This window comes from Physeter macrocephalus, unplaced genomic scaffold (assembly GCF_002837175.3).
Source record: "Physeter macrocephalus isolate SW-GA unplaced genomic scaffold, ASM283717v5 random_290, whole genome shotgun sequence".
Classification (NCBI taxonomy): domain Eukaryota; kingdom Metazoa; phylum Chordata; class Mammalia; order Artiodactyla; family Physeteridae; genus Physeter; species Physeter macrocephalus.
Window position 1 is genome coordinate 43,198 of NW_021145612.1, and position 22,272 is coordinate 65,469.

At 42.8% G+C, this 22,272-nt stretch overlaps 2 protein-coding genes across 2 annotated transcripts in view; both read right to left on the reverse strand.

Annotated features, from left to right (window-relative positions):
* Positions 1-1,930: 1,930 nt before the first annotated feature.
* The window catches only part of LOC114485015 (beta-adrenergic receptor kinase 2-like), a gene marked incomplete at its 5' end in the record, with an annotated part of 29,482 nt that continues 9,140 nt past the window's right edge, over positions 1,931-22,272 (reverse strand). Inside the window, 8 exons of the mRNA XM_028485168.2 lie at positions 1,931-7,522; positions 8,545-8,658; positions 11,039-11,175; positions 14,351-14,513; positions 17,506-17,601; positions 18,359-18,425; positions 19,109-19,209; positions 19,655-19,721. Coding sequence (XP_028340969.1) covers positions 7,361-7,522; positions 8,545-8,658; positions 11,039-11,175; positions 14,351-14,513; positions 17,506-17,601; positions 18,359-18,425; positions 19,109-19,209; positions 19,655-19,721 — 907 coding nt within the window. The remainder of the gene's footprint in view (positions 7,523-8,544; positions 8,659-11,038; positions 11,176-14,350; positions 14,514-17,505; positions 17,602-18,358; positions 18,426-19,108; positions 19,210-19,654; positions 19,722-22,272) is intronic.
* Positions 13,185-14,309, reverse strand: LOC102978506 (phosphatidylinositol N-acetylglucosaminyltransferase subunit P-like). Its single transcript, XM_028485167.2, is given in 2 exon segments — positions 13,185-13,442; positions 13,444-14,309. Coding segments are annotated over 2 exon segments (408 nt in total). The 5' UTR covers positions 13,612-14,309; the 3' UTR covers positions 13,185-13,202.

Below are 22,272 nucleotides of genomic sequence, written 5' to 3' on the forward strand. Positions count from 1 at the left end.
CTCTCTCTCCTCCTGGGTGCCAAGGGGTGACTGGATTTCCGCAGCTCTCAGGAGTGATCCTTGGTTACGTATGGCATCGGACCAAGGGCCCTATCACGCGGCTGACCTCTGCGTACGATGCTGACTACGTGCTCCACAGCTGGGGCTCCTGTCAACTATGTTGTTAAGAGGTTTTCAAGTCGGCAAATACAAATACATTCCAGGGAAACTGGATGGCTCCGTGGACCAATCGTGATGTCCTTTCCTGAACCGGCAAGGGACAGGAGGTGTTCCCACCTCAAGGACAGAGGTACCTACCCTACCCTTGACCTGTGGACCTACAAGCAGACAGTCCTGCCCAGGCAGCTGTGGCTCTGGGGCCACCACTTCCTTGGATCTCTGGTTTAAAGTGACACGTACCACGGGGTCTCTCCTGAGGTCTTCGTGGGAGTAGGGACGGAGAGTGAGAGGCCTTAACTTCTGGGAGGGATGCCAAGGTCACCCCGGGAGTACATGTGGGAGCCTGGCATAGCTCCTAGAAAACTGGAGATGAGATGGACCTCCCGGCTTTCCCAGACTCTTTTCTGGCACCGTGTCTTCCACAAGCAGGTAGTCTCCCAAACCCTGATGCTGAAGTTGGCTGTGCTCCAAGAATCCATGAAATCACCAGAAATGCTTGTTGGCAGTTCCCTTCCCTTTTTTTTTTTTTTTAAAATAAAATCAGCCTCTGCATGAATTTCCTCCGAAGTTAGGATTCTTACATATGAGTCACCTCCTGAGATGACCTAACAGCTTGATAAAGAAATGTAGTTTTTAGTTGGGGGGTGGGGGGGAATAGCACACCAGAGTAAGTCTCTTTGTACAGATCCTTTTTATTGAGGTTTACATAAGCCATTTATCGACACAGAAAACCAGCCCGACTGCCCCCAAATAACCGTGAAATATGGTGAAACTAACCGACGGTGACACACCACACACAGGGCAGGTGACCGCGGATTTGAACCAGCATCTTACGTGGGATACGATTTCAAACGTGCACTAGTAAACGCATATTAAGAGGCGACCGTAAACCTCCACTGGCACAATCGATGGGAAAAGAGATAAAAATAGATGGTAATTTAATAGGTACAATATCTAGGCTTACAATATCGAATTCACTGGCTTCACTTGGTATAGCAATGCACGAGAGAAAACAGATTTATTTCTTCAAGGGCGTTACACTTGGCCATGAACAGAGCAAATATGTGACCACGTGGATGGCTGCGCAGCTAGGGCAACAGGGAGAGAAAAACATCAGCATGTGAAGAGGGACCCCCTCTCACAGGGACGAATCTTCACTCTATTTCACGTGGACCCTTTTAACCATAGATGAGCCCATTTCCCAAACCATTTTGAAACGGCAAGGGGGGAAGAGTCACGATCGAATGTGCTGCTCCCGGAAGTGCTGTTTTAAAACCCAGCAGGGCTGTTTCTAAAGAATGTGGAAGAAGAAGCTTCCATTTCGTAGTTGATGAATCGGGTGCAACAGTCAAATCTAGAGGCAATGGCGAGACCGACTGGGGGGACTTGGCACAAGAAGAATCAGAAATGATGCTCTGCAGGTGAACTGCAGCTCCTGAAGGCTGACCATACAGAAGCGATGGTATCTACCTGCCCCGCTCGCTGGGGCCCCTACACGACACGGTGAAATCTACATCACGAGGGAAGGACGGCTATACACTTTCCTGAAATTCTTTTACGATGGAGCCAGTGTAAGAATCAAGCATTCCAGGAACCTGTCAACAAGCAGGGGGCCTTCGGAAGAGGTAGATGAAAGCAGTTATTTCACCACAAGTTCACTGTCAGATGTTACCCCAAGAAGTGCGCTTGCCTCTCAGCACAGATCAGAGGGTTAAGCTATTGCTGAAAACAGTCCATGGCCGTGAGAAAGGATGTCCACCCCACACTGGTATACGCTTTGTTTCAATTTTATTTTGTGGAAAAAAAAAAAACCAGAAACAGAAAGGACTGCATTTCCTTAAATAACAAACTATACAAATAAAAAGGGGCAGAAGCGGTAAGCAATGTTTTTGATGAGAACTGAAGGATTCAATAAATAATATAAAATGCTTTTGTGCTAAAATAGAACTCTTGTTTATATATATATATATATATATATATATATATATATATATATATATACGTAGTTTGGCAATCTTTATGCTACCCAGAAAAAAGCCAAATCTATTATAATTTGTTAAAACATAGAAAAATACAATTTAACAATAGAACTAAAAAAAAAAAAAAAGGCCAGTGCTTAGCTTATAAACCACATAGAACATGTACATCATGGAATATATAATCAACTAAGAAACAAGAAGTTGAATTTCAAGTCCTTTGGAATATGAATACACGATTAGAAATACTTCTCCATTCCCTACCCCTTACATGAGAGACATTTTATATTAGGACAAAATTAAAATTGGAAGCATAGTTACCAGTTTTTCAGAGATGATTTTCAGATTTGTTAGGTATAAGAGAGTTTACTATAAGAACGTGAGTCATTTAACTCTAAAATGCAGGTTTTTCCTATATGGTTTTGATGGAATGATATGTTAATCCATTTCCTGTAGTGTGTGCGTGTTTTTTTAAATAAAGGCAATTGAAAATTTGGGGTGAATAAAGATGTTTAAAAAAAAGAATAGAGGAAAAATGAATGAGAAAATTGACAGCTGGTTCTTTGAAAAGATAATAAAAAAAATTTTTAAAGGAAAAAAAATAAAATAAAATCTGGGGTGCTACATTTATCAGTAAGTGCTAACCCAGCCAGGCCAGTGAAGTGACCGGTCACTCATGCCCCCCGGCCTTTGGACGGTGCCAGAGTTGGGCATCCCTGCTACTCGGCTGTCAAAGAACAGCTCTCTTAGTCTTTGAGGATGAAGGAAATCTAAAGGCCATTATGACTCGAGGAAGCCAAGAAGTATCATTTTAGACTTCAACTTTCATTCTTTCTACAGTAAATTTTTTAAAATGTGGCCTGGATACAAAAAATTCATATTAACACGAATTTAAGTGATTAATTAATTAAAGCTTCTCAAGTTAACCTGATGTGGGAGGGAAAATCATATTAGAGCTTTAGGAAGAAAATATGTTTTGAAAAGGAAAGCTCACTCTGCTTGGCTCAAGCAGCAAAGCCCAGTCTTGTTGCTGTAGGGGAAGTACGGTACCTTCAGTGGGTGTGCGGCAATGTCCCCACCTGACTGACAGGGTGACAGCAGCCCACACCCCACCTCTGGCCTTCTCCCCCTCCCCTGATTGGCTGCAAGGCACACACACCAAGATGGGGCATCAGCTCTGGGTCCCGTGTGCCTTCCCCAAGCGTGCTGGATGACAAGCAGGGGCAACCGGCAACATCATTTCTACAGAAAGTCCTGGTGGAAAGCAAACAGCCTCTTACAAGTCCAGCAGCTCCATATTCAAAACTAAAGCTACCGAGTCTTAATATAGTGACTATTCAACTCTTCTTGTTATAAGGGGAAAACCACCAAGTTCAACTGTAATTTCCCTGGTGCTTTATGGTGTAAGGAGATTGGCTTTTCCCAGCGAATTAACTCCTTTTTTTCCTTTGCCCCATCTCTACCAGGATCCTGCCTTCTGTGACACCCACTCCATCCACCTCCCAGCGTTTGTCACAGATCCCAATGAAGCCCAGCTCCTCTCCGGGTACAAACAGCGCATCCATCCCCTGGGAGGGGAGGAGTTCCTTCCCCAAGCATCTCTGAATGACACAGATATGAGTCCCTGAATGAAACTGAGAAAAATTACATATAAATTAAATCATACAAGATAAGCCTTATCTTACACCAGCACACTGCAAATTTTTTAACATATTTACATCAAGCAAAAGAAGTCCAACTTTGAGAATTTTCTTTTCTTCTTGATAGGTTAAAATTTTGAAACATCAGAAAAATCAATTCCACTGAAAAGTCAAATGTTGTATTCGATTGGCCCAACGATAAATTCTGAATGAAATAAAAAATCGTCAGAAAAAAACACACTTTGATCTTCTTGAGAGTTAAACCACATTGTCAATTGGTCAATGATATTTTTTAATGGCCAGTGTGAGCCTTCAAACAATTGTTTTTAGTATCTGTACAGCATATTTCGAAGCACAAATCAAAGCTAACTCTTGCTTTGAACAGATGGTTGCTTTGTGGTCATCGCTCTATTTGCTTTTCCAGCTTTGTTGCTGTCTTTCTTGAGCAGAACGCTTCCTTTCTTCAGCGAGCCTAGACATTTGCCCCTTCCCTTTACATATAGAATTTGAAATTGTCATGTCCGTGAATTGACCAATCAGAGGCACAGGAAGTGAAACATTCACATTAGCAGTGAAACAACAGCTGATTTCTAGCAATTTTGCTGAAAAATTGTACTGAAACATGATAGAGAAGGAAAAACCATGAGCCCCAATGACATAAGGGAATAAATGCACCAAAGAGAATGTTTTAGGTTAAAAAAAATAACCTTGGATTCCCAAAAGTTTTAAATTCATTCCATATATGGTGTAGAGCAGCTTAATCTATTATTTTTAGGCTTTGCTTTAATGATTCCTTTGAATTATGAAATCAAGACACTACTAACATAATTTTACAAAAATATCAACTTCAATGATTTTTTCCGACAATGTGAAAATATCTCAACCAAATAAATCTAAAATAATGCTAACACTTGTGCTCGATTTTGCCCCTTTTAACACTCCAAACGTAGGTAGGGTCAAACATTGAGACCTAAAACAGCCACGTATACCAAGACTTCGAAACCAACCGACTTCTTTGGCCACGGGAGCACCAGGTGCTGGCACAGAAGGGTTCCGGAAGCGCCTTCCATCTGGCAGCAGAAACACCCCCTCAGAAGGGCTGCAGGCACAAGTTCAGGAGGAAGACTGGCCTCTCCAGGGCTGCCAAACCCCAAACACAAACAGGGACCTCCCCCTGAAAAGCCACTCACCCTAACCTCACAGAGCGCTTTACTAAATCACATCCACGTAATGCGCTTCTCAGCCCTGTCGTTATCCATCAAACTTGAGGGAGTGTAAAAGTTCACTTGGAATAAATTTGAGGCGAGGCGAAAGGGCTCTTGGCATGTTTCCAATTCATTTTTCTCTTGCAAAGGAAAGACAACCTTGGGCTTCCCTGGTGGCGCAGTGGTTGCGCGTCCGCCTGCCGATATAGGGGAACCGGGTTCGCACCCCGGTCTGGGAGGATCCCACATGCCGCGGAGCGGCTGGGCCCGTGAGCCATGGCCGCTGAGCCTGCGCGTCCGGAGCCTGTGCTCCGCGACGGGAGAGGCCGCAACAGAGGGAGGCCCGCATACCACAAAAAAAAAAAAAAAAAAAAAAAAAAAAAAGACCACCTTATGTTCTACTCCAGAGCGTAAATGATATCTTTCAGAGATGCGAATCGGCGTAGCCGGTGCCCTGGGTACGGAAGGTGAGACGCTAAGCCCGGACCCTCAAGGAATTCATGCACCTTCTCCACGTGAGGCTACATCTCTACTCTGTCCAGCAGAGGCAGGAGGCTCAGCGATTTCTAAACTGCAATTACCCATCTCTGAACCATAGGTGCTGAGCACATGTGACCTCGCGATGGAGCCAGGAACTAACTACAGCGGTGACGGTGACAATCAACCACGCCTGGGGAGATGCTCACTTGTCACGAACAGCTTTTCTATCTCTGGTGTTTTGCTTTGTTTTTTTTTAAAACACAATTTGAATACTATTCTTCCCTTTTAAATCAGGGGAATCCATGTAAATAGTAGCCCCCAACTTCTATCCTGGAAACAGCAGATAGTAGAACATGTATGCTCAATTCCAACTAGTAGCTGAGATAAATAGTGAACCTCAGAGTTTCCTTTCCAAGGTAACTCCTATGAAATAAAAGGCTCTTTCGGTAATTATCTTCCAAACTCTCAAGATTATCGTTTCATTAAAAAGGACTTACTTTCCCAGTGAGTGCGGCACACAAACATAAACACCAAGATTTGGAACCACTAAAAATATTGAGGACAGGATGCAGATAATTACGATGTCAAGTTATTTATATTGTTAGTAGTCGACTCAGAAACAGACAATAAAATTGCACTAAGAAAGGGCAAATACGTGGACTCTGAAAATTACTGTTATTATTTTTAGTCTGATGACACGGAGGGCTTGGCTGGGAAACACACTGGTTCTTATAAACCAGCACTTATTTGGGACATGAAACGAACCACGGGGAGAGGAGGCCGCTGGGACCAGGCCGTCGCTGTCACAGAACAACCCGCCAGGGCAGAGAATCATTTGCTAATGACAGTTGAACGACAATGCAAGCCAATATACACAGTTAACCCATTCTGACACGTTCATCTTCGGCATTCTTTTTTCAATAAAATTCATTTTTAAATTATACTAAAACGTAAAACAGAGTTTCCTTCCTTGACACATCCGTTACCCAGATGCTTCCTGAGGTCAGCCAGAGGGAACCAGAGTTGCTGTGTCTCACGGCGGCTTCCAGTCCAAGCCCGAGACGGGCGCCCGCAGGCGGTCCTGTGCACCCAGGGGAAGTGCACCGACTTGACGGTTTGAAAATGGCTGTGTCACCGTGAGATGCAAACGCCACTGCCTCTCCTGCAGAGCCACCGCGAGCCTCCAACCATCTACCATCTGACGCCTTCGATGTTGAGTGGCCCCCACGCCCCTGGTCCCAGCTGCCTAAGCTCCCAGTCAGAGGCAGGCTGGGACCCGTGGGCGCGGCACCCGCGGGGAGGGCCCAGGTGCAGCCCTTTCAGAAAACCTCTGCAGCTTTCAAGCCCCGAGACAACGAGAGGCTGGTTCTCAAGGGCACAGAGGACACCCAGCTGGTCTGCCATCCTGCCAGGACTATGGAGCAAAGACATCGAAACCCAGCCGGGGCTGACTATGGACAGATCGTGGCAACGCTGGGGCAACCTGAACCGCAGACTGTTCGATCCCATCTTGGCAAGCCTGAGATACATTTGATATCGATGCAAAAAGTGACACAATCAGGAGGAATCATTTCAAGTTCTAGGTTCATCTATAACCAAAAGAAGTGTGTGGCAAAGAAAGAGAACTTCGTTTCTTCAGTAGTTTCGAGGGCGGATGGATGCGATCGTGGCGGGAGGCCCTCAGGAGGGGAGGAGGCGCCCCCAAGCCTGAGGGTGGTCGCCACTCCTAGTAGGAGCATCTCAGAGTCCTGGGCCCCCCCAGCCACGGAGCACCCCGGAGGTGAGCGACTCCATCTCTCATCCTCACACTTCTCCCAAAGGCTCCACTTCGTGGGTCGAGCAGCCCATGTGGACTTCCCGGAGGAGGTGCCGTCTCGTGGGACCTTCCCTGTGCCAGGGGTCAGAGGCCATTGCTGTTCCTGTGGCAGAGGGGCGGCTTCGAGAGCTCCACGACGGCCGAGCGGGATTTGTTGAGGAACTTGGGGGCTCGACGTAACAGTCGCTGGGCCTCGGTGAACGTCTCCGTCAGCTCTTTCTTCCACTGCAAAAACTCCGGGTCACTCTGAAGGCAAACACAAGAGGCGGAGGAGTTGGGACAGTGTCACTGGCTTCGCCGACACACATGGATACCTCTGGCCAGTCCTTGAAACCCCCTTCCCCCCAGGGAAAGCACACCCCGTGTCCCACCCCGTGGCCGGTGAGTAATGGGGGGGTGGTGGTCACGCAGGAACTTCCTCCAGGGGCCCCTTGCCCAGAAGAGGGACCAAGCCCTTCAGAAGAGCCTCCTACAACCCCACAGGAGAACTGCTGCCTTGACTTTGTTGAAAGATCACCTTTGATCTCTGATGTCTAAAATAACTCGAGTCTAGAAAATAATACACGGGGAGGAGTTTTGACAAATTTCAGAAGCACCTTCACACGTGCAATGATGTCATGAAGTAATTAATCACATTTTTCCATCAACTACTAGTTTCTCTCTCTAAATATGCTCTTTACAAGCACATATACACATACACACACACACACACACACAGAAAAGTGTTGAAGTCATGAAGCAAACACGTCTTTGTATCTACTACTGCTTTATCTCTCTAGATACGCTCTTTTCTCACCGCCCCCCAAACATCCCTCCACAGCCCAAGAGAAGTGTTCAGGAATTAAGTTCTGGCTACAACAGAACTTTGGGGAGAGAAAGATGGCATTTCCCCTGTTAAGAGTTACTTGGGGATCTTATGCTTATTTCAACACACAAACCTCAACTTCAGACATGCTGAAAGATCAGATCAGATCTGGAAAATTGTGGAACAAATACAATTCAAGGCTCCTATTAAATACTGGATGGTTTCCAGATAGGGTAATCCCGTTATTTCCGGTCCTTCCTCCTGCCATTTTCTAAGAAACACTTCTTTTAAAGAACTGTTAATTTGCTGAGATCCTTTTATCTTCCAACTTTCTTGCTAAGTTTGTGAGTGATAAAGCATGGAGTAGTAAGAAAATGTTTGATAACCAGGCAGGCACCTTTGTTGAATGTTTATATAATTCTTCTAACTTTCACCTCTGGAAAAAATACAAATAAACACTCACCTCACACTGCAAGACAAATTGCTTCCCTCCTTTTATCCTCAACAAAATGCACTTTTTGTCTTTAATCTGAGTTTCTTCCACAGACACAATCTGTTCCATTGTCAGTAAATTTTGCTGACCGTAAAAATAAAAGATGATAAGTTACTTCACATTATTGCATGACTTTTTAAATTAAGTTAATAAATAATACTGAAAGCTACTAGCTTAGAAAAAGTAAAGAAAAAAAATCAGCATCTTTCTTTCTTTGATGATATTCTAGAAGTGGGGGGGGGGAATGACTACAAAAGAAATGTACGAAAATTCAAAATATAACATCTCAAAGAAAGCTGCAAAGAAAGGAACGTGTCTATAAGGCTGAAAGCAAAGCTGTTCCCTCAGCACAGTACTGATGTGGGGATGAGCGTGCATCACACGTACGTCTCCTGCATCACACACTTGCCTAGACACGATCAATCCTGCTATGAGGGAACAACGACGCCGCTACCTACGATCTGCATGAGCGAGAGGTGTGTCACTGGCTTTGAACCCAGCAGCCCAGCAAAAGTTCGGTCACGCTAGCTTGTAAGCGACTGATATTCTGATCACGTCGAAATGATGTTATAAACACAGGTGACGTCATTAAACGACTCTCCCGCTGGGTCTACAGCATCACCGCTTCCGGTGAATGCTACAGTGTCTCTGAGCACCTTACCATTTTATGTTTTTTGGGATAAATACTCCAGGAATCCTAAATGAAAAGCAACACCATCATAAACCCACGTGTTCCTTTTCCCTTACTTAAACTTACGGATCTACCCAGGCACATTACGTAGCTTCGTGAATCAACGCTAAATGCTGACTCTTTTAAAACCAAGATAATTGATCATATCCAATGGTAAGCAAAAGAAGATTTTTGTTTTAGTTTTCGAATATCCTGAAAAGCAAGACAATTTCCTTTCAAGGCGTACAACAGTGACTGACCAGTAGATAGCATAGTAGACGCATACTATGCCCAGGGCCACTCATTATCTGGAAATAAACATTATATAATGATATATGTATGAATTATCACTCAGGTGCTAGTAAGTATTCTATAGTGTAAAAAATACATATGTTGTATTATACAAAATATAATTATCTTGTATTTATGTATAATCATATACACATGTTCTATGTAATATGTATATTTTATATTATACAATACTTACCAGTACCTGAGTTACAATTCAGGACCCCCATAGAGTCTTATTAATCATAACTCAGATCCTAGATGTATGAATTTTTAGAAAATGACTTCTACGGCACTAGTAATAGTGAGAAGATCGTGGTCATTTATGAAGAATGTGGTCATACACAGTAGCAATCACTTGTAATTAAATGGCATCTTCATCAACAAGGATTTGCAAAACACATTCCAAAGTCAAACACACCAGATGTGGGCTCACCATTTTCCATGCTCTGGCCAGTAGAGAGCTATATTCTGATACAGGGGCCATAATCCAATACACCAACTATGTTTTTCACATTTGGGACCACTGTCCTGCTTATGATGACCAACCATTCCCTCCCCAAGAGCAGAACTCCTTCCACATGGGTTGCCACCTTCCATGGAGGCAAGCCCTGGGCGCTTCACACAGCAGACGCTCAATAAATGCTGCCCCACTTGCTACGAGGGACAGTGTAGATGGGAAATTTCTCTTTTCTTGTTCACTAACATTAGCTCTCGAAAGGACCGTACAGGGTGGCTGTATCTTCCCATCTAATGCGATAAAACCCACTTCCGATTTTCCAGCAAGGTGGAGACAACAGGAGGGGGGTCAGGTGCCCCGGCCTTGGTGCCTAGCTTCTCGGCCTGCACCGCAGACCTCGTGTTACTCAACACCGACTCAGGGAGGCCTCGTAACGGAGACACAGGGCACAGGCAGACCCCGGCCGGAATCACTCCTCACCCACACCTGTCACTGGTGCCAGACCTTCCCTCTCTAAGCCCTGGTTCTCTCTTTATAAGAGTTGGACCTCAAAGGTTGCTAAACAAATTAAAAGTGTGTGTGTGCGTGTCTGTGTGTGTGTCTGTGTCTGTGTGTCTACAACACCAGGCCCAAGATAAATCTGCAACAATTGTAGTAGTCGTTACCATTTCTACTTCTCCCATTTTACAGATGAGGAAGCTGAGGCTCAGTCGACATAATGTGCTCCAAGTCCCAGAGACATGGAGCAGTGGATTTAAACACCTCTGACTCCAAAGTCCCAGTTTTTTCCCCTTTTTTGATCCACCTCACCGCTCTCCAGCCCTCCTCAAACCTGTCTGCTTTGACGTCCCTGGAAGGCACCTTCTATTTTCAGGTAGCACCAAATCCTTCCTTGACTCAGAAGTTTAAAAGTTAACGTCTGAACATGAAAATCTCATGTATACATGTTAAAAGAGATATGGGAGCTAGAGGCAGATGTGAGAAAACATGCCGGCGATGTGAAGTCACCACGGAAACGAGTGCTTGGGAAGATGCCACAAACTTACTCGTGACTCGCCCTCTCCTCGCCATTCAAGTCTGTTTGGAAAGAGGTAAAAATATCGACGCTGCCACTGAGTCAGGAATGGGTTGCCCAGCTTCAGCATGTACCCGTGCATGATGCAGTCTCTTCCCAGAGCGTAATCTGAGGCATGGAACACAACGATGAAATTTAGCAGGATCTGAAACAGAATGTCTAGATGCTTCTCAGAAAAAAAGAATGACACACTTTTCAGAAAAAAAGCAAGTTTCTATAAAGAGAACACACTATAGACATCATTATTTTAGTTTTAAACACATTAAAGAACAGGTCTCTTCAGCTCTCTACTAACATATTAAATGGCTGTTTCTCAATATTCTGATAAATTCATGATGTTCCTCTATTGCTCTGAGAGGGTCAAAGTTTGTTTGCTAAATATTTTTTCATTATGTAGGGTGATAATTGGGGAATAGAGAGTGATTAAACTCAAGTTATGCCCAAAGTACCTTTGCCTTTATATGGAATTGAGCTTCTCCCTTTAATGTTATTTAAAAAAATAACAGAGAGGGGATTTTCTTGTCCAAAGAAGCCAAAGTAACACAAGGGTCAAAAACTGGTCTTTCCTCCACTTAAGGTTATAATTATCCGTCATATATATGGTTATGCAGGGAGGCCAAGCTAATTCACATGCATGTTGAGTTCTGATTACATTTTTACAGCAAAGTATTGTCTCAAAAAAAAAAAAAAAGGTCAATTTTAAGTGGCTTACTTTGCCTTCCTTAGAGGCTCTGGTGATTGTGCTAAAATCATTCATTCACTCACTCATTCGTTCAGCTATGAAGGGAATGAATGCCTAGGTGCTGGGCATGTGCTAGGCATTCTGGACACAGCAGTGGATAAAAGAGACAAAAGTCCTCGCCTTCAGGGAGCTTACATTCTAGTGGGAGATTCAGGTAATAAACAAATAGCAAAACCCATGTTGTGTCACTTCGACACAAGCAGAAAGGAAAAGAATGAAGGAGGGAGGGGCCTCGGGAGGGTCCGTGGTGATGGGGTGTGGTTCACGGAGTTGCCATTTTAATGGAAAAGGTGTCTGCATCTGTCAAGTACATTTAAAGTATATGTCTTATATTTTTACTTCAGATATCTAATCCTAGACTATATTTTACTTTAAGGGTGACTTCTGAGATCTTCAACCAAGAACTAGTTATTCCTAAATTACTTAATTACACGTGAGAATAATTCATTAATTTGCTAGACGTTCTAATTACAGCTCTAATCAAAAGGCTACACTTCAACAAGGTCATTAACATACATATTTTTTTCTGGGTCCAATTTGTCAAGATTCTAGTGACATCGTGGCTCTCCCTTGAGCAAACTACTGAGGCTATAAATTCCTGTGTAAAATCCGTAACAGCAAACGTGGTCCAGAGTGATCTCAGTGGACCCGTTCTCTCAAGAACGGCTTAGAAATAAAGCCCCTTTCCCTGCAGAATGGAGGTGAACACAGTTAAAGGGCTGTCACGTTCCCTTGGTGCACTCAGGCGACTTTTAGGTAAGGAGTCATTCATCCAGTATGGTGGACACTTTTCTAAACAGATGATAAACGCTACTGGGGAACGGTCGACAAGACCCAGGAATCCTGTACCAAGATACCCCCACCAAAGCAAACTGTTCACAGACTGAAATTGTTTCCCGTCATTCTTATTATACGTTAACCTCAGAAAGGTCTTTGCTTAGAAGTAAAACAAAAAGCTATCTTCATCACTAACCACAATAAGTTTAAATATCCAAAATCCATAAAGTCTTAGAAAAATCAAGAGTGGCAATATTTGGTGAATCAAAGATGACTGATTTATTTAATACTGGATATTACGTATTCTCCTTTGGAAATCCTAAAAGAGCACTCAAATATGGTAAATAAAAATATGGCTTGGTGACTCTTTTTTCTTTTTTTGGGGGGAGGGATACTTGCTATATGGTAATGCAGGATTTTACTTATTCTGTCCATTAGTAACTACTATTTGATAACATTTATAATATTAATAGAACTTAATCTAAGAGAATTTCAACTTTTTTTTTTTTTACATTTCAATACTGGATATTAATCAGAAAGATAGTCAAAATTACTATGGTCGAAATTTTGACATCAAAAATTGGTAATAAGTGTTTGGTATTAGTCTACATACAATTCAGTTTTTGGTGTAAAGTTCTTTGGCTGCAAGAAAGAACATTTGGTTTACTTCACTAATAGGAATATCTCTTAATGCTGGGATGGCTTCTTCTTGGTATTTCTTCTGCTGTTGGTTTTTGACATAGTTATCTGTGGTTGTATGAATGGAGTTGAGTGGAGAGGTACTCGTCATGTTAATTCCAAATAAGAGCACGTAACCAATCACTACAGTAACGAGGAGGTGCACAGGGAATGCAACTCACTGCCCAGTATTTCTGAGGCCAGTAGGTTAAGCCTAAGGAGTTTAGCCAAGATTCAGGAATAAAAGCCCACACAAGATATAGTATGAAGCCAAATTGGGAGCTTAAGAAAAGAATAAAGCCGTAAGTCGCTCTTTCTGGCAATGGCGACGGTGAATTTTCCACCATTTTCCCCGTGGCTTTAGATAATCTCGAGTCCTCCGCGCGCCCACTCCGGCCCCTCCCCACAGTTCGGCCCTGGTGACTCTTTCATGCTGTTTATAACATAAAAGTATGTATATACACTTATGTCCCTTGACAAGTAAACACGTAATACTAAGTTCCTCACCATACTTTGCGGGGCCCTGTGGAAAATGAAAATGCAGGCCGCTTGTTAAAAAATTATTAAGAATGTCAAGATGGTGCCAGCAGAGCATTAACCTGGGTCGGCGGCCTGATGACACCACACAGGCCAGGCACCTAGGAAGCTGGCCCTGTTGCTGACACCGTGATACTTAATCTTGAAGGAAGAAAACTTCCAAATTGGCCCCAAAACTCCAAGATGAGAAGGTGTATTGACAAAATACTGCTGACGACCTCCATACATATTATTTATATGTGGACTAAAGACTTTGAAATATCAAGGGTATATTTATATATATGTATAACTGAATCACTTTGCTGTACACTTGAAACTAACACAACATTGAAATCAACTATATTTCAATGAAAACTTTTAAAAAATTAAAGACTTTGAAATATCATTTCACACTGATCTTTTCCAAGCCAGGTAAAACGAAAACAATTTATGGCGTTTCCGCCACTCTACTGGAAAGTAATTTATGACCCAGATACTATTTTCAGCTTTACAAGAGATCTTGAAAATTCACTGCTTTTGAAACATCTTCAGACACACCAGCTATTTTACCTTCTTCGTGGCCAAGCTGCTTATTTTTAGCTCTCTTCCTGGCCTCCACTTTATCCGTGTCTGCATTTACTGCTTCATAAACAGTTTCCGCCACTTCCTGCTGCCAGCGCTCAGAGATCACCAAAGGGAAGTTCTTGTAGAGTTCTTGGTCGCAATCAAGAAGCTTATTATTTTAAGAAATCAAGATATGTATGATTTAACATGCTTACAAAGGCAACAGATTCAAAAGTACCATAACTGCGTGTAGGAAGATAAGTAGACAACAGCCTATAACCATGAAGAGACAATTTATTACTTGTCATAAACCTCTGCCAATGACAATCGAGCGACCAAGGAATATACTGTAGAACACGGGGAAGATAGCCAGTATTTTATAATGACTGTAAATGGAGTATAAGCTTTAAAAGTTGTTAATCACTAGACTGTATACCTCTAAGTTATATAATATTGTACATCAACTATACTTCAATAAAATCTTTTAAAAAGAAAAAAAAAGAAAGACAATCCAACAACTGGGATCCACACAGGGTGATACATTATGGGCACTTCACTTCCATCCCTGGGTCAGTCAGATGCAGCCCAATCTTCTACAGCATCGTCAAAGCATTTTTGCCAATGAAAACTAACATATATAGGGTTTTCTTTAAAGGATGACAAGAATCTGGCAACAAAATAATTTTGATTATAGTGAGGATATTTTATTTGTGAAAACAGATCCCTATGGTTTTAGATACAGTTACAAGGGAGAAGCCAGGAGGGTTTTCTAACCACCCTCCCATTATTCTGTAAAGTGAGAAAAACGAAAAGGTCCACTAGGCCAAGTTTACCATTTAGCCCATGAGCCTTCCAATGAATCCAAGTTGAACAGTATGATCATAAGTCTCAAGATACATGGAGACTTTAGGCAATGTGGCCTTTCAGAGGTGCTGTAAGAAAAATTACACTTAACGATAGCATTTCTCTTCCAAACTATTACTCAAAATTCTTCATTCTTCTCCCAAAGCGAGCCTGTACTCTGAAAGCAAGCCAAGAAAATGATTTTACAGATCTGAGTTACAGTTTTGTGGCAGAAAGACAAGCGATCCTACTGACAGGGAAAAATAGCCCTGTCTTTCAAAAGCAGGGATCTCTCTAGAAGCTTGACTCATTCACTCCCTTGCCTGAGAGATAAGTACGGGAGAGAGGCAAGTTATTTCGAAGGAAAAGGGAGAAAGACCGAGGGTGAGGCTCTTGCCCACAGGCCTTTCTTTAGTGAACCACTGAACCACTGGAGGAACCTGCACCCTGGTCCCAATCAGGATGCTCTCCACCCACCCTTACTGACTTGCTATCCAAACGTGCTGATTCTGAGATCAAAACGTGTACAGTTTTTCCCCTTTCAGCTTTCTTCAAACGCCCAAACCAAGCCTGGCGCTGAAACCTTTGTGTGTCCTGAGTGTGAACACGCTCATGCGTGTGTGTGTGTGTGTGTGTGTGTGTGTGTGTGTGGTGCAGTGTTAGAGCATCAAGGCCAGGAGAGCACCCTGTGATGAGGGACACTGGGGCAGATTCTGCAGAGTTTGGCAAAAGTGAAAACACCCTCCTTTCCAAAGTAGTTGTTCTGAAATGGACAACTCTGCTTTATATACAAACGGTTCCATCTCCTGTAAGGTCAGAGAGCCTTGGTCTCTATGACTCGGCCTATGTGAAAAATGAATAAAACAAAGCTCTACATGAAGTGAGCTTTTTTTTTTTCTCCTTAAAGAACAATGTATTATTTTGGCTGCATTTTAAGAGACACAGCCTTCTCAGCTCTGGTTCCGGAAGAAGCAAAACCACCACAACAGAAACTCGTAGTGTACATGCCAGGAGGCTGACACAGGTGACCCCCCCCCCACAGAGGCCTGGCAATGGAACCGCTCACTTCACAGGCAAGAAAACCAATGCTCCTGAGGTTCCCTAAATGGCCCTGATTCCCTTAGGTAATGAGTGCAGATCTGAGGCCAGCGCGTCTGACTCCAAAGCCCAGAATACAGTGGACAAAATTGAAAGCATGAGACTCTCTTTTGAACAACAAAATTTTCACAGGCTCCCACGTGATATTCGTTTTCCTTTTAGCGCCCTTTGCTGGAGAGAAGTATGTCCGATGACAAAATTCTACTGTAACAGCAGTGATCCTTTTAGATAACTCTGTAAAAGGACTGTTCCTGAAGCTATAGGGTGGTCCTGTCTGTCCAGGACACAGAAGATGCCCAGCATCTGGCACAGTGGTCATGCTGCTGTCCCCAGGGGAGCCACGGCTCAGACCAGGCCCTCTCCGCTGTGTTTCACCTGACCTTCTCCGCCCCCCCCCCCAACCCTGCCATCCTGGGAAACTGGCCACGAGGGCACCCCAATCACCTTTACAGCTGCCTGGTAGGAAAGACCAGGGGGGCTGACACAAGGCCATAAATGCAGGCAGCTGAGAAGACACGGGCAGGGGAGCCTCTCAGAGGGAGAGGGGAGACGCTGGGAGAAGCTGAGAAAGTGGGGGCAGTGAGAACTTGACATGTAGTGACACGCTCTGACTTGGCATCCAAAAGAGGGTGACTTTCTCCCATGACTCACCACCTCTGATTATGCCCTGTCTACTTGGAAAATAATGATAGGAACCAAAGTTTGAAAAATGCAGAAGATGCTATATATATTAAAAAAAAACCCAAAACCGTGATTATTTCACTTTTGATTGACAAATGCAAAATGATTCACGCTGTTTGCCCTTTTCATCCCGACACAGAGAAACCGGGATATTTGGGAGAACTCAGATGACTGGCTGTGTGGCATGAGGCCAGGTACGTCTGCCATCACCTGGCTGTTTTTCCCTGCTTCATAACACATCTGAGTTTTCTATCAACCACCGATCCATCCCAATCAATAAGAATGTGACCACTTCGCAGTTTATCACACGTAAAATAGGTAGTCCAAAGAAAGCTGTCGTAGTCTCTAATTCAGGTCCTGACCTCTTCTACATTCGTCGAATATATGGATATTCACCTGTAAGTTACAGCCCACAAACAGGCCAGTACTAAGTCAAGCATGAAGCCTGATTTCCAATTAAAAACTCCCCCACCCTCCAAAAAAAAAACAAAAACAAAAAACAAAAACAAAAAACCTGAAAGCAAGCATCGCCGGTGTACCTTGATGCCTTTGGTATCCTCTTCATCAAATGAGCCGATGTCAAAGGCGTCGGCCGCATTGACTTCTCCCCGGGGAGGGATCAAGGGTGGAGGGTACTGGATGAGCCAGAGAAGAAAGGTTCAGTTACTAGGTGACTCAGGGCCCGGTCCCAACCTGCTATGCTACAAAGAGACCTCAGTGCCACACATCAAGGTGTCACAGTCCGTGCAGGGCTCATTCAAGCTCACACGAATCACAGTGCACAGTTCACAATGCCCCCAAAGGAGATGCAGCCCCACGACCCACTCTGCTAGAAGCTTAACGCCTGCCAATGGGGCAGGGTGGGGTGCCCCACGCCCACAAACGTCCCGAGGCCAATGCTGGCTGAACCAGAACCCGAGCTCTACTCCTAATTAGGCAGGACTGACAGAGCATCATTCCTCAACGGTCTGAGTTCACGCAAAGATGAGCCCAAAGATGATCATCAACATTGAGAAAAAAACAACAACAACTTTAATTTGGGGTGTTTTCCTGAATCAATGAGAATATTAAAAAGTAGCTTAAAATAAGCCAAGGGGATTATGCCACTATACAATCATGCTAATTCTTAAATTAGGTGGCGCTGGGCTCAAAAGCATGTAAGTGTATGACAAACGTTTCTCGTACATTTTTACATATAAACAAAGAGGGAGAAGTTGTTCCAAAGGGAATGAGCCGTAAGGCAGCACGTGGATAGGAGAGCAAGAAGCAGGGCTGTGGATGGAGAGCTGGGTTGGACCCTGGAGACAGAGCCAGGAAGTAGAGATGCAGACAGAGATGCAGATGGAGAGCAAAGTGGGGGTGGTAGCCGGGGTGGGGTCCCAGCAGGAGTACCTTCTGCAGGTAGACTTGCTGCCAGTCGATGCCTCTGAAGAAGTCGTGCGTTTTTAGTTCCTGTGCGCTGCGGGAGAGAGGGAGTCACAGCAGTGGTAAGTAAATACGCATTCGGAAATCTAAGAAACAGTTTGCAAAAATTATCTCCTATTACAGAACACACAGGGACAACTATTTCCAGCTCTTTAAGACAGCAAGTAAAATAAGCTTCTTTCGAAGCAATCCAAGAAACACTGTGATGTTTAGAAATACTGCACACTGAGCCTAGGAATATGATCCATGTGATACTTTACTGGGGATGCTTATCCCAGCCTGAGATAACCTAGGGGTTTTCACAGATTATATCTATATCTGATTCTGTAATCATGAGAACAAATTTAACTAAGAATTAGATTAGAGATCTACACATTAAAGAGATTTACAGCAAATGTCTCATACAAGTCCTCATAGATCAGATGGCAGGGATATGAAGCACCAAATATTAATTTTGAAGCAAACTAGGAATCTAGTAGAATAGTGCATGCCAACCCCCTTCATAAACTGAAGAAACAGTTTTTCCCAAAGATCATTGCTAAAGTTCAGTTCACATGGAACAGAAGAAGTTGCAGACTCTGAGGAAATCACGTGGGCCATAGTTCCCATGTGATTCCCTCCGACCCCCTCTAATTGAAATGGAAGATTCTCAGTGTATTGAAAGGAACTATTCTGCTTTCCAGGTGAAGACGCTGAAAGGCAGAAGCAACGGCCTACCCGCGTCCGTGGCAGCCGAGTCGCTTACTAACGTCTCGCTGGAGCAAGCCTTCCAGAAGGGACTTCAGCTCAGGGGAGAAGATGTCTGGAAGTGCCACATTCTAGGGGTGGGGGACGGGGGGGAGAATACGATCTCAAAAATGCATCCAGGGAAACAGTGCCCTCACCCCCGACCAGATTTAAAGGCCATTTCTTGCATAAGGATAGTGTTAAAAAAAAAAAAAATTGCAGATTCATTGCCAATTAACACTGACTCTAAAGAAACACAGAACAGTTACTCATTTTCATTGTCAATCGACAGGCTGGAGCCAGAAGAATCAGGTCTCCTCACTCTTTTGCATCCCAGTCATTTTTCCTTTTATTTGATTTCTTTAGTTTTGTTCTTGATTTTCTACATCTTTCTCTTACTGATGGTTAGCAAACCCTGATATTTGCCTTGGCATCTATTTCCAGTGTTTTAAGAAAGCTTTTTTTTTTTATACTGGTTGTGATGGAATGAAACATGAAAATTATAATGCAAAAAAAAATAGTTTTTGACCTCCTTACCATGGTGAGTGTCATTCGGTCTATCTCATGCTTATCTTTGGTTTTATGTTGTCTGAAAGGGCTGTGACTGTAGAAACAAAGAAAATTCCATCACTAGATGGTTTCAGGTAACAGCAAACATTGTTGACTAATATTTGAGCAAGGTATTACGTTCTGTCACTGCTCATTTGAAACTGCAGAAATACAAAAGCCATAAACATATAAGCATTTCCAGAGAAAAACTCATGATCAGATTGACGATCAGACATATTAGGTCCTGAAGGAGCAAAAGGCTTATGTTTACTTGAACTCCTGATCTTCACGTCAGTGAAGTCATGGTACCAAAATATACTTTAGCAAATATATTCCAAGTGATGATTTAAAATATCACTTGGAAAAAAAATTAGCAAACAGGTATTTATGAAAATGAAAGTCACACACATGGCGTCTGTCACATTAGTGTTTGAAATAATGGTAACGTTCATACTTTTTTTTTTTTTAGAAAAATGGGTATCAGTTCCTCGAACAATACAAAGAACTGCAGTCAAATCAAAACACGTCCAAGATGAACACACTTCCCCCCGCTAGAATCCGGTAATTTTAAGCACTACATTCCTTTGAGGACAAGAGATATAAACTAACCCTGTGCTCCCAGGCCCTCCAGAGCTCTGACAACTGCTCCCTCATGTCCTACTTACAAACAGCCCCAGACTTAAGAGTCAGAAACCCTGGGTTCACGCTGTGACTTGGCTGTTTGCCGGCTGTGAGCCAGTCATGGAAACCTCCAGTCTCAGTCTCTTCATCTGTAAATGGCATAATGCAATATCTGTCACCAAAACGGTGACGGGAACGAATAAAATAATGTACATGCTAGTAGCCAAGATAATGGCAGTATACGGTGGGTATCTGATACACATCTGTGAAATTAATAAGGATGAGCTTAACTTTACAAAATGAATGTTTGCTTGATCAACTATGTAAAGATATTATTCTTACTCTTGTTACATTTTAAAAATGCTGAATAAGCTGGCTTTTAAAGTTAACCTTAGATATCACTTATATATGGAATCTAAAATATGACACAAATGAACTTATCTACGAAACAAAAACAGACTTACAGACATAGAGAACAGATTAGTGGTTGTCAAGGGCGGGGGGGGCGGGGGGGAGGAATGGATTGGGAGTTTGGGATTTGCAGATGCAAACTATTATATACAGGATGGATAAACAACAGGTTCCTACTGTATAGCACAGGGAACTACAGTCAATATCCTATGATAAACCATAATGGAATAGAATGTGAAGAAGAATGTGTATATATATAGATATATATATATATATAGATATAGATATATCTGAATCACTTGGCTGTACACTAAAAACTAACACAACATTGTAAATCAACTATTTCAATAAAATAAATTTAAAAAAACAAAGATACTCTTAGCATTAAAAGAGACTAGTAAACATGCAAACTAGAAAACCCTGGCCTTATTTATTCACTTGAAAATTAAAGAAGAGATATGATTGAGATTTCTGATGGTAAGACATGCCTGTAAAATGATCAACCCTGTAGATTTATTTATAAGGCATATATAACATAACCTGAGGCAAGATGTTATATAAAACAGTTAACTCTATAAAATGGATAAGGATGTTGAGCACATAAATCAATGTGATTTAGAAAAAAGAACTAAAACGTCCACCCACTCTTGCTACTGAATAAGTTAAACTATGATGATGATTCCACTTCAGAGTATTTATTTAAATATTTCCATTTTCACTTTGTACAAGAGAGGGCACTCTAACGCTTGCTTTCTTTCATATGCAGTGAAAAACACAGTAATTTCCATCTCTTGAAAGCATTCATTTGGAAAAAAAAAAATCTAAACAAGGTAAATTAGTACCAAGCAAACATACGCCTATCTTTAAAACAGATTCTGACTGGAAATATTATTTGCATCCTAATTGTTTCCAAGGAGAAAAATGTAAAATTACTGCATTTAAAAAGCAAATGGGATAGAATAACAAACGATATCTGTTGTTTATGAGATACTATAATTTTTAAAAACTTGACTTGTATCATTCTGTATGCAAAATACACAGAGATATTAACATGTTCATGGTTCAAGAGAAGAGGAATATAGGTTTATTAAATCTTACTACAACTTCAGTCTCTCTTCATGACACAACTGCTCCTACCCCAGAGTTCCTTAACGTATAAAAGGGGATTGTGTGAAGGCCTCCTGTGTTTCGGCAAATCCATCTGCATCGGCTCCTGTGTGCAAAGCCGGAGGACCCCTTCCTGCTCTGACCCTCATGTGCTTGCCTGCATCTGACGCTGGAAGCAGAGGGCTGTGCCCAGACACTTGGAGAGAAGGACGACTGTGTTCTGACAGAGATGCTCCGTGCTAAATTTAAAAACTCTTTCATCTGACCAGAGGGAGGGCTTTGCGAGGGGACGGGAGTTAAAGTTAGCGGTGCGAAAAACATTCCCGGCACACGGGCCCCATCGCTACATATCCCATTTGATAAATATAGCTCTGCCACGTCTGACTCAATAAGAAACAATCGGAAATGCTTTCCAGTTCTTCGGTTCTGGGCTGCTGTGTTGAGAAGGTCTGGTCTTTCAAGTTCAA